Raw genomic sequence first — 13,349 nt, 5'->3', positions numbered from 1 at the left:
AAAAAAAAAAAAAAAAAAAAAAAAAAAACATTACACAAGCACATATTTTAGTATGGCAGGCCTTCTCGGTCATATCTGGCTCCATGTCTGGACAACCATACCAGCAGCCCTTCTACACAGCAAGCAAACTACACAACACAAAACTAGAACACACCCATTACAATGAGCAAAGTTTCCACACTGTTTGTTTATAGTGTAGACATTGTATTTGATTATAATGGGAGTGTTCTAGATTTGTTATTTTGCATCAGTCATTTGCAATGTAGCTGAGGTCTACCATAAAACACAAACACTGTGATAAATTAAATTATAATAATAATAATAATAAAGTTGGGAATTCTTACCAAGAGATATTCAATACATTTCAATACATTCAACCAAAGACACTGTAGTCAAAGAAAAAAAATATATTTTAGGGGCAAACAGGATATATTATGACATTTTTGGGAAGAAAATTATTAGAAATAGTAGCATGTTTTCGAGTTCTAGCCAACAGACTGAATTTAAAGGGACAGCTCACTTAAAAATTTAAAAGATCTGTCAATTCTGTCAAATTATTCCATGACATTTAAAATGAGATATTAGACATCTATACAAGAAAATTAGATGATCTGTACTGCCAAGCACCAAAAATGTGTCAATATGATATTTAAAGCTTTAAATATCATTTAAAGTCATAAAAAGCTTTAGGTGAGAAACAAACCAAAGTTCAAACCCATTTTTATGAGAATCTGACATCATTGATTTTCATGCGTCATGAGATTTAAAAGCTACAGCAAAAGGTAAGATTGTCATGACGACTTAAATTTTTGGTCTGTCCTTTTCTGTTGATTAAGGAATAATACAGGGACGAAACAACGTTATAAATGAATGACTTTTTTTTTTTCATTTTTGAGTAAGCAATTTCTATATACACATCAATATAAGTTTTGACTGTTTCAAAATATCATAATTTGATGGAACATCATTACCATTCATATACTTAAAAATAATGGGTTCAGTTCATCAAATACATGTTCTATTAAACAGATTCAGCTTTCCATCTCTCCTGCTTCCAAAGCATGGCTCGTGTTCTCCTGGGATACTCTTGGCAAGTTCATTCCTAAATATTCCAAGAGGTTCTGAAGTTTGAATGCAGAGAGATGAGCATAACAGACGCTTTGCCTCCCTCACTGAAGAATTTGGCGTCACTTCAGTTTGGCTGCAAGAAACAGAGGCCTTACACTCACATGGAAATAGAAGGCAGGCTCATGTGTGCATGATTTATTGACTTCCACGATTACTGTCATGCTTGGATAACATTACATGATGCCAGTTTTGGAAAATCTGTTTGAAATATTCAACAGGATGTTTTGCTTTGGCAGACAACCTCATGACATATAAGTTCATGGTCTTTGATCCCTTGTGGCGATGAAGTATTTCCCTTTTTTGAAAAAAAGTCCAACCGGATTTTGCAACATTTAGCACTTTGTAAGCACTAAAGAGTCTTTCATCTGCAGTTATTATAAATTAGCCACTACTGTCTCACCATTACCACAGAAGGACTGAATTATCTCTCACTCAAAAGGCAAAATTGGTCAAAAATTTGCCAGTAATTTCTCTTTTTAGTTAACTGAACACTAAACCAGGACCTAAATGTTTCCCTCACTCTCCATGAAGCACACACAAGCACAAAGTACACAACATGTGCACAAATAACAGACACCACAAAACAAAGTCATTACAAATCTCAACAGGCATTTACCGATATCTACATATTTAACAATTATAAATTAAAATTGTGCAAATTGCCCCAAATAGTTATCAGCGAAAATCATTATCATCATGTGTTTGATGATCTAAAGAAAATATAAATGTGCATCATAATGCACACAAATGCCACAATATGGGGCATCAGCTGCTCATTGTCATTAAAAATGAAGTATGCCATTTATTCGTCATTAGTGACACTAAAAAGAATTGTAAAAATTTATTTTCATAACAGACTCTCTATGCTCCAAATTTTCAGACCAAGTTAATTTTAATAACTGAGAAAACCCATCTGTTAGCATTCTCATTCAACTTAAATGTAGTTGCTCTACATGTAAAGTTGTCAGTGAGATAAGATGTTTTTTGCCTCTATAATGGTGTAGTCATAGCATCTACCAGCAGGGATTTACTGCTAATATTAACCAGACAAACCTTAACTCTACAGTTCAAACAAAAAGTCCCACCTCAAACACTTTGTTATTGTTATGGCTCAGCTGGGCCACTCAAACAAACAGATTTGGTGGCGCTAATGTCGTAGAAATTACACACTTCACCTCTACACTTTGCTGCAATCTCATTTCAGTGTCTTGCAGTTGCGTATTTTTTTGGATAGCATATCATATCTTGAACTGAGCATGACAAGCATCCTCTGAGTGAGGAACCATTTTGATCGATGTCTTAGGTTGTATTTTGTTCTAAATTTTCTCTTCGTTTTCTGGCTCTGGTCCTTGCAGTTCCTCCTACACTTCCTGAACATCTTTCAAAGTTCTATGGCAAAGAATTTGAATGCCTACTGGAAGATGAGAAGTATGTGAGAGAAGAAGCAGTTGCTAAATAATACTGACTCTTGAACATATTAACATGTCTGGTGGACAGTCATCTCCTCTGACCACTGACACAGGAATCAGATCTGTCATGCTACTCCATTAAGGCAGTGACCCAGACCCTTTGAAGCATTTCACATATGGCTGTATTTTGCATGCTTGAGTATACCAAGCATATTTCCTTGAAAGGAGCAAATCATGGTGATTAATAGTGGCACATTCATCTAATGTTTGCTTGAAGTCCTGTTCGCTATACAGATCTGCTTCAAGCAACTTTCACCTCTGAAGATTGGGTGTTTGATTTGTACTTCACTTACTCTGCAAGGCGCATCTTTCTGTTTTTGTTTTAATATTGGGGTCTATGACTTACAGAAAAAGGCACACGGGTAATACCTGTCAATACATGGTCAGTCTATGTCTATACCTTAGCTTGGCAATTAATTTCTAACAAAGACAAAGATGGTTTTAATTTTAACTACACAAAAACAGCTTTACGTGTTACATGTACCCAAAAGCGTCAATTGATTCCAAAATATATGCAAACAAAAATGCTGGTGTGTTGGTGTCACCATAAGGCTTCTTTGCTTACTTAACCAGCAGAATGTCCTTGACCAATCAGCTTCACCCATTTTTGGCTTTGCTAGTCCATCGGCACCATATTAGCATAAACCTGTATGGAAATTCAGGACAAAGTTGGCCTTTTCATGTGGGGTTACTTCAGTTCAAATGGAGCTTATTCACTCTGGAATGCATTACCCGGTTTAGTCAACTTTTTGACAAGTTCAGTTAAGTGTATCTTTTTCTTAATCTTCCGTTAATCCAGCAGCGCTGGTTGTAGATGTTTTCTTGTGATGGTTCCTCTTGGACACTGCAGTCCCAATGCGTTTTCTCTACTAAATCATCAACATCACAGACAGCTAAATAAGACTAGAGGTAAGACTCTGTTCTTCATCATTGAGTTTGTTAGCTTGTTCATTTGTGCAAATCTTTAACATATGTCCACCTTCTGCTCACCGCTGATCCTGTCTGACTGGGACAGTGTCAACTGAGCACCATGTAACGTGATGAACGGGTGTCAATCATGCGTCCATCAGAGAGGACAGTGCTCTCACAAACTCACACACAAACACGCTCACATTCACACGCCTCTTGCTCCTTGCTTCAGGGCCCTCTGCCAGAAGATGCGAGGTGGTTGGGCTTAGGGTCTTCTTCTGCAAGACATCTGGAGCTCACAGGCTGCTGTCCTGATGAACGCTACAACACTTTCCTCTGTCCACCATCACTATGTCCTCTGTTATCGAACTGCAGGTGGAACTATCTTGTGGGGTGGAGGTGAACTGCAATCCAGTACTCATACCATTCTGGCTGTTGGACACCAGCATCTGCTTCTCTTCTGGACTGCCGAGCCGGGAGGTAGTGGTAGCGATATCAGGCAGCCGCGAAAGGTTGGAAGGATGGACCATGATGCTGCCACTCTTCATCTGAAGGGACTGGCTGTAGGTGTGACGGTACTCCTCCTCTATGTCCCTCCCAAGCTTCCAACGTCTCCATTTCTTCAGAATCTCAGACTGAACCTGACCAATCAAAGATGCACAGAATGGTTAGGAAACAGAAGTGTGAGGACAGAGCCATCTTTGTGAGATTGTGTAAATTAAAAAAGAGAATCAAACTTACCTCCTTGTTGACGAAGCAATATAAGAAGACTATTGCCATAAATAAGGAACATGGGATCTAAGAGCAAATTCGCTATATTCGTTCTTCAATGTATGTCCAGGGATGCATTTCCCCCTACAATGACGTACAACTTGTTGCTTAACTACCACAGTATGATGCATTGTTGAAGAAATTATGTTAATGGAACATGGGATCTAAGAGCAAATTCGCTATATTCGTTCTTCAATGTTTTTCTTTATTTACATTGTCAGATTATTGCCATAAATAAGGAACATGGGATCTAAGAGCAAATTCGCTATATTCGTTCTTCAATGTTTTTCTTTATTTACAGATGTTTGATTCAATGACGATTCCCTCTCATGCCATTGTCTTACTAGAGTACATACACATATGCACACTCTTCAAAATGCTGCTTTTGTTCATTTGAAAAACAAAAAGACAAGACAAGATATGGAATATGACAGATACAAATTGTAATGCATGTTATCCTGCTTATTTTGCTCAGGAGCATGATCTATTTCAGTCCATGTCATGCTAACAACAAACTAACCACACAACTTTGCAATGCTGTTTGTGAATGTTTGTTTGAACTACAGTTTTGGGAACAGTGGAACTTGTGATCATATCTGGCTAACGATGCTTTTGGGAAAAACACCATAGTTATAGCTGATCACTGGTTTATGTTGTGTTTTGGATGCTGGTCCCAATAGGATGCTTGTTTTCCAACCAGGCTTTTTAACTGGCTTTGCTGGCAAGACTTTCTTGGACAATCAACCTCACCAGAAGGTCAGACCACACAACGTGATTTACCCAAGTAGGTCTTGTTCATTGGTCAGCATCTTTAGTTGACCACAAGGTAATAACTGAGGTTTTAACTCTGACCCTACTTTTAAATTCAACTAGCACTAACCATCATAATTTGGCATGGATCTGAAATTCAAGAAATTCCAATTCTTTTCAGCAGGAAATACCATACAATTTCTGTAGCTCGACTAGTTCATGGGTTTGATTCCCAGGGAGCACAAATGTCTATTATGACTGTCCTGTAAGTTTCTTTGCATGAAAGTTGATTTTACTGCAAAAGCTGAGCTAAACTCTTTTTTTTTCAGGTTGTTCATAAAGTGCTTTCTGAAATCTATGAAAGTAATAATCAATTTAAGTTTAGCTGAGCTAAACTTGATATTTTTAATGAGTTAATTTAGTGCAATCTGCAGTAAGTTATTCAAAAGCCAATAAGGATGAAGTGTCGACAGATGGAAACATAACAGTCAAGCCTTATGGCCTCACTTGTTCTCTCCCTTACACTGAATCTTTACGCATGTGAAAAGTCTCATCAGGGAAATTCCTCCAGGCAGATGATAAAAATTCGACACATTGCAGCTGCGCTCCACTCGAGTGTCATTACCAGTTTGTCAAAGGGTGAGTCAGCCAATTTGTAGCGTCTGCGTCCTTAAAGCAATTAGTCTTGACACTGTAAAATAAGCTACAAAATGTCAATTTTTTTTTTCAAAGCCGCTGCCCAATAAAGGGACATTTAAAATGCATTGCTAATTTGCAGCATATGGGGCTTTTAAGGAGATTTTGGCAGGGTGAGGTGATTTCTCCGTTTTATCCATGACTGAGTGGCATATCGAGAACATAATTGTTTATTTTTTATTATACCAGAGCTTGTTTTGCATCTGTCAGTGAGGGTCAGAGTTGTGTGGCATTCAAAACTGAATTCACATGAAAGTGCCTTTTAGATTCCAATTCAGTTTCTGAAAATGGTTTAGACTAATGGACTGAAATTTAGTAAATTCCTTGTCCAATCACTCAACTAAAACTTCACTAATTGAAAGGAAAGCAAATCTAAAATTCTGAGTTCTGAGTTTTGCTCAACCCTTGTTAGAGTGAGGGGTTATTAAGACTTGCTGACCTGGAAGGAGTTGAAGAATAGATCGATGAATAGCTTTGTGAGGCGCAGGGATAGAGCTCCGTGTGAGGTAGACTCATCAGTAACAAATGAAAACAGGACTGAATGGATCCCCAGTAACGGAATCAGGGTGAGGGTTGACTTAGCAAGCCTGAAATTGGAAGAAAAACACAAAGATAGACAGTTAATCTGGAAACAAATGCACAACATTGTGTAAATGCTCAATGTTCACCCAAAATACAAATTTGGTCACACTGTATAGTTTGGGGACCAATTCTCACTATTGACTAACTATTAACTACGACTTTTGCCTCATTAAACTCCTAATTTGCTGCTTATTAATAGTTAGTAAGGTAGTTGTTGAGTTTAGGTATGGGGTAGAATTAAGGGATCTAAAACATGGTCACACAGAATAAGGCAATTATATGTGTTTTATAAGTACTAATATACAGCCAATATGCCAGTAATATATATGCCAATAAGCAACTAGTTAATAGTGAGAACTGGACCTTAAAGTAAAGTGTTAGAGAAAATTCTGTCATTATTAACCTTTCATTCTTTTTAGAGTAGTTTAGGTATAATATTATTCTATACTTACAGTTTAAAGTACAAGAACTACAAGAAAGTACAAGTGAAAAGTTGTTATATAAAGAATATCTGTCCAATTTAATGCAGGTCTCAAATCTCTTTCACGAATACATGCAAATGATTAAAGTATAGTGGATATGGTGCATTACCGTATAACATCATTGCTGTCAGTGTTACAAATGCAACTGGTTTTCATGTCTCATGACCAATTGAGATGCAAACCATTTAAATGTTCTTTCAAAACTATTGTTTGACTTCATAAAACCTTGTATGGGCTACTTTTATAATGCATTTATTGACAGCTCACTGTGTGTTTCAGTCAAACATCTTTTGTGTTCCACTGAAGCAAAAGGAACTCAAAGAGGTTTGGAATAAATGATGCCAAGCATTTCACTTTTGGGTGAACTAACCCTCTAACTGTAGGACACCCACCGGAGCTTGTAGTCAGAATATCTCATTTGGTGCGCCCTCAGTTTGGACACGAGGATCTTGATGATGTGTATGAAGATGAAAAAGTTAATCTGGACAGAGAAAAAAAAAATCATAATGCCCTGGTTAAGACCATTATGTCACAAAACTGACTCAACAGTTTCCTCACAGCACAACAAATGACTCCAAATGAGGGACTGGGGCAGCGAGGAGTGTAGTGGGAAGGAAGTCAGCGATGCTTGGTGGAGTCTGGGAACAGCATTCGTACAGTCCAGTCCTGGGAGAATTCAAACATAGGAATTCCTGCCCAATACAGGAACACTTGAGATGCTGACAGATACGCAGAAACATCGCTGCACATTGCTAAGTGCTCGTCTGCTCCTCATAGCCAATGCGAGCATTATGAAATGTACTGTATGGTAATTTTGCACAGTATTGTGCCTTTCAACGCTTTCATGTGGAAATAAGACACTGGAGGAGGGGGAAAGTAATTCTTTGAAATTATAGCTGTAGACCCTAAAACATATTCTGTGTAGTAGCTTCCTGATGTACTGAGAGTCGACATCATATGGCACTGTGCTTCGTTCATAATGGAAATTACTTCTATTTTGAATGTTGTGTTAATGCTAAGCCAAATTCAATGCAATTGGGTGTGATGGTGTGAGCACAGATGAAACTGCAGGGCATACAACATTTAACCTTACTGTGTTCCTCACATTCCTTCGATTATGTCAGAAAATAGTCAAGCCTAGGTCACTGTAATATCAGTAGCATCAACATTCTTACTATGTGTGTGTTGTGGATTTAAAGATCGGGCAAAATAGGCAGAATTGTTTTTTTTTTTTGTAATTTCATGAATATGAATTTTAATTGAAATGGCCACAGGTTGTTGAATTGGAATGGCAGAAAAGAAAATTTCATTACTGAATTACATTAGTTTTGTAATTATATTCCATTTAATGTAGACTAATCATGCCAATTTATTTATTAATGCATTTTTGATAACACACTACAATAAGGTTTAATTTGTTAGCCTTAGTTAAGTTACCATGAACTAGCAATGAAACATACTTCTAAAGCATTTATTAACAATATGTATTGTTCATGTCAAAATTTACTAACACATTAACTCTTTCCCCGCCAGCATTTTTAAAAAAAAGCTGCCAGCCACCGCCAACGATTTTGATGATTTTCACTAAAATTTGATGGCCTCCAGTATATTTTGCTGTATGAATATTTGATTATGCAATACACCAAAATAAAGATCAGAGCCTCTACTTTTAAACAAAAAGAATTCTGTTTTAATCTAGCTTAAAGCATTCCTTTTTTATCAACACTTGAATATAGGTAGGTTTAAAAATTTTTTATAGTTTTGAGCAAAAAGGTGAGAAAATCACATATTTTTTATCTTGATAATATTCAGTACAATTATCAAAGCATAAATCCAGTAAATTGTTTCAATCAACACCTCCAAAGCTTGCACAGACATATACCACTTCCTGGATCAACATTTTACTCCATAACATTATGCAGTTTTCATTTATATGCTGTCTCTTGCTGATGATTGCATCATTTTTAATATGCATCGGTTTACATAAGAAATCGCTAGTTTCTCCGTCCTGTTCACGTGTGTTTTTGTTCGGGAGGTTTTGTACTCGTTCAGAAAATGTGTAATAGCACCCCAGAGTGTATAACAGTGAAAACACGAAAAGCCGTAAAAACTTGTCTTTGGCGGGGAAACGTTGTCTTCTAAAAGACGAGATAACTCGTCAATGGCAGGGAAAGAGTTAATATATGATGGCCTTGTTTTATGGTGAATTGATTGATTAATTGGGAATTGTGATATCAGCACATGACATACTGTATATGGAGCTATTTCCTTCACTTTACTGACCAAACCACCAGTATCCAGGATAATCAAGGCTAAAAAGTAATTTTGAATTCATGTTGACTTCAAGGGTGGAGGTAAAGTGGCATTACAGGAGGTAAAGTGTCATTAGCAGTGCTCTGAATATGGGACACTTGGGCAGATAAGTACAGCTGAGAGAGGCTGATGAGGGATCGAGGATCGAGACTCTCACTCACCAACACGGCCAGCAGGATTGGCGAACGAATAATCCACCAGTACTCCATGTTAATATTCTGCACCCAGCATCTGATCAACAACAAGAGTTCAAATACATCACTGTAAATTAGCAAATATATGACCTACTTATGTTCATTAAATATACTCAATACAGACAAAATGTAGTTAAACGAAGTTTACTGACGCACCGTAGGTTCACTTGATTATCCAAAGTTTACGATGTTACATGTGAGTATCAAATATCATAGAACAGGCTTTTGAGGAACATTTATTTTTGTGTCTCTCAATCATCATTGTATGCATTGCATTATTATTTTTATAATTATTAATTATTATTTTTTTTTGGCTCCGACAATTAAAAATACAGAGCTTTGTTAATAAAATGAAACATTTAAATATCGTCCTACTAGACATATTAATCTATGTGAGATATAGTGTGACAACTGACTATTTTGCAAGTAGTCTCTTATAAAGATCTCATTGATTTACATTACAAGCTATCAGAATTTCATCTTACTTTTTGACCAAATAAATATCAGCAACTGCAGCAAATTGCATGTTTTTTTCACTGTTTGGGCCTCTGAATAAAACTTGAGGTGTTTCTTCCTTCTCAAGTTTTTAGCTCCTTCTCCATTCTCTCTATATAATACTACATGAGCCATAAAAACCTGCTGATGCATCAAATGTGTTATTATTAGTAAGTACATGCAACACGTAACAAGGACACTTGTAAAGCACCATGTATACTGTATAGCCAGAATAACAACACATTCAATACCACTGAAGAAAATGAGAAATTAGGAGAATAGTGTAATACTGCTCTGAATAATGTTCAGAAAGGAGTACTAGCTTACGTTTTTAATGAATACTCTACATACACTGTGTATATAGTGCTACGCCAATCTGTTGTCACATGACTTCATAATGCCTATTTGTTTTAATTCAGTAGCCAAAACATGAAGAACATCCAGCCATCATCTTAATGTAAGAACAGTTACATGTATTTTTAACTCCAATTTTGTATTTAAAATGTCTTTTGGCAGTTCGATTCAATAATGCATAAAGAACTAGATGTTAAAAATTGTGGCTGATATTACTTCTGGTTTATTCATCACACTAGAAATGGAAGGTCAAATCAAGTGCATTGCAGCGTGCCATTTTGTTGCATACTGCACATTTTGCATTTTGACAACTATAGTAGTATTTCAATGCATACAGAGAACCTGTGCACTGAAAATGCTGCATTATCTCAGTATCTGTAGTGACAGTGTGGAAAAAAAATCAGCGACACTGCAACAAATAGCCTAACAGACACATGACAGATGACATGCTGTCTGAATGGGGATAATGCACAGCTTATCAACAGGAAGGAGTGATTCTTTAATCTGCTCAGGACGGGTAAGTTCAGCTGGATGGACGGGGTGATGAGTGTGGGACAGTATGAACCTGTGCTCAAGCCGTAGGCCATGACACATTAAAGTATGGCCACAGATATACACACAACATGATTTATGTCAGTCTCTGTGCCTGCTGCTGAGCTATTGAAAAACTATAAAAATGGGGCTGGGCTATTCCTTTTGAGAAATAATTTATAATGGAAATAATAAACTTAAAGAAATAGTTCACCCAAAAATTAAAATCTTGTCATTATTTACTTATCTTTAAGTTGTTCTAACCCTGTATTAGTTTCTTTCTCCTGTTGAACATAAAAGAAGATATTTTGAAGAATGTTGGTGACCAAATAGTAGCCATTGACTTTCATAGTATGAAAAAAATAAAAAAATAAATAAAAACTATGGACGTCAATGGATACCGTTAGCTGTTAGGTGACCTACATTCTTCAAAATATCTTCTTTTGTGTTCAACAGAAGAAAGAAACTCATAGAGGTTTTTTATTACAATTTTTGGGTGAACTATCCCTTTAAAGTGTGAATTGAATGTAATGTTTTCAGGACACTCCTCTGCATATCAATTGCAATTAAGTGAAAATATATTATAGTTTTAAGTTCTATTTAAAACAGTTAGACAACTTTAGAGTGTAGTTTTTTTTTTTTTTTTAGTTTTGTGACCCAAGTTTGAGAGCATTACAACTGTAATTTTTAGATAAACATATTTGATTCATTTCATGAACCATGAAATTAGTTTCAGTGAAATGATTCAAAATACAGATTCAACAATCATTTAGCTTCATCACACAAGAAATGTGCAAGTGTTAGTTTTTATGTTTTAAAATATGTTAGTACATAAATACGCTGACAAAAACATGGTTATTTTTACCGAAAGTATGACTGAAGCAGAAAAATACAAAGATATTATCTTTAGATTTATCATCAGGCTCTAATAGAGTATATATACTGTACAGCTGAAAAGCCATGTTTAATAAATACCATATGGAAACTCCATTTTACATTTAAGATACAAATTTTTTTCTCTTCACACAACTTATTAAGAATGTGCTACTTACAATACATCCAATGTATTATAGCAGACTAACTTATGGGAATTGTGTGCAGCAGTCAGGTTTTAAAATATGGATGAAATAGATCCTATTAAATATGTAACCTCAGCACTCCCAAAGGGTCATTAAAATAAATTTACATCTTGAAAGCCCTTCCAACAATAACAGTGACTGAGTGAAAGATTTATGAGATTTTACACGCATAATGCAATATGTTGGCTGCTACAAGCAAAACCGAAAGGCTTGAGTGGATGTTGAAGATATATAAAAATGCTAAATACTCGTTAATCATAGAGAGACTGAAAATCTGCCTAGCATCACGGCATTTGACATAGTATCTGGGTAGCTTGTGTCAACAATTTATGTATTTGATTTGTTATAAAACAAAAGCTACAGTGACAGAGTACTGATGTCGGCCAACTCTCCAGCTGCAAAAAACACACTGACTGTTTGACGAGTGCTGGCTTTCATCAGTCGCAAACACACTCAACCCACGTGGCTCCAGAACTTACTCTTCATTCTCGTACAAGTACTTCACGATCACCCACGGCAACACAAATGTCAGAGGGGCACCTGAGGGAGAAAGAGAAAGAGAGACCTTGTGACACGAAGCATAAACCATCTGCCATGCTCTGTTTGGACATGCTATGTATGAGGAAGCTCTTAAACCCTGTTAATGAGTTCACTGCGTAAAAGCTCTGAACCGCTCACCCCAGCCGATACACTGGTAGATGGCGAAGTAATTCCTCTCCGTCAAGACTGTGACGACCAGAAGGCTGTGCAGGTAGATGCCCTCCACCAGCAGCCAGTAGTTGTTGGCCAGTATGCTGTACTGCATCATCACCATTGCAACCCTGCAGCCGACCGCCGTCTGAAACCCACATGTTGTTTTTGGGTCACTGAAAGCTTTCAGCTAAATTTTAACCTACCGCCTACATTCAGATTTATTTGCATTGTCTAAATAAGTAAATAGGTACTTAACTTAATCTATACTACTGTAACATGCATTTTTAGGAATATTCCTGGCCATTTACAACATACTGTAAGGTTTATGGGCAGCATATTAAAATAAAAATTTGAAGAAGAAAGTTATTTTTTGTAGTTATTAAATAACTTTTAATGAAAACTTCCATAAAAATGTTTGCAGCATTAAAGGCCTGATTTACTAACAGCTTTCACCAGTGCAAACCCTCTTTTGGCATCAAACTATACTGTCAGGGTTTATTACAGACACATGGTGAAAAATTAGCAATGAAAAGGTCAGTTATTTTTGTGGCTAACTTTGTTGCCTATGCATGTATATAAATAATATCCCCTTTCTCAAATCAAAACGTTCTAAGCTTCTTGGCTGTGTGACCTTCACACAGACCCAGGCTCCACCCACGATTGTTTGATTGACACTGGTGTTTTACCTAAGACCCGCCCTGAGTGAGCTGTCATCAGTCCACCATTGTTTCACCGCTGGAGCAGATGGAGACAAGAATGTCTCCTAAGTGATTAGGTGTTTTGTTCTTGGATGTAATAATGAACATAGCAGTCATAATTTACTTCCGACATCTGAGCCGCTGAAAACGCACTGGATTACATTTGTTTTTGAAAGGAATGCTCCCCCGATTTACATAAATGCAT

The 13,349-nt window shown here is 36.6% G+C and overlaps 1 protein-coding gene across 1 annotated transcript in view; it reads right to left on the bottom strand.

Annotated features, from left to right (window-relative positions):
* Nucleotides 1–446: 446 nt before the first annotated feature.
* LOC109113702 (glucagon receptor-like) overlaps nt 447–13,349 on the bottom strand; it is a 53,725-nt gene continuing 40,822 nt past the window's right edge. Inside the window, exons 8-14 of the mRNA XM_042719812.1 lie at nt 12,432–12,591; nt 12,233–12,293; nt 9,262–9,331; nt 7,180–7,268; nt 6,163–6,310; nt 4,248–4,304; nt 447–4,147 (exon numbers count right to left, since the gene is read on the bottom strand). Of these exons, the coding sequence (XP_042575746.1) occupies nt 3,803–4,147; nt 4,248–4,304; nt 6,163–6,310; nt 7,180–7,268; nt 9,262–9,331; nt 12,233–12,293; nt 12,432–12,591 (930 nt within the window). The 3' untranslated portion in view covers nt 447–3,802. The remainder of the gene's footprint in view (nt 4,148–4,247; nt 4,305–6,162; nt 6,311–7,179; nt 7,269–9,261; nt 9,332–12,232; nt 12,294–12,431; nt 12,592–13,349) is intronic.

Source organism: Cyprinus carpio, chromosome B3 (genome assembly GCF_018340385.1).
Source record: "Cyprinus carpio isolate SPL01 chromosome B3, ASM1834038v1, whole genome shotgun sequence".
Classification (NCBI taxonomy): domain Eukaryota; kingdom Metazoa; phylum Chordata; class Actinopteri; order Cypriniformes; family Cyprinidae; genus Cyprinus; species Cyprinus carpio.
The sequence above is the reverse complement of the archived record's forward strand: the minus strand, read 5'-3'. Positions and strand labels throughout refer to the sequence as shown.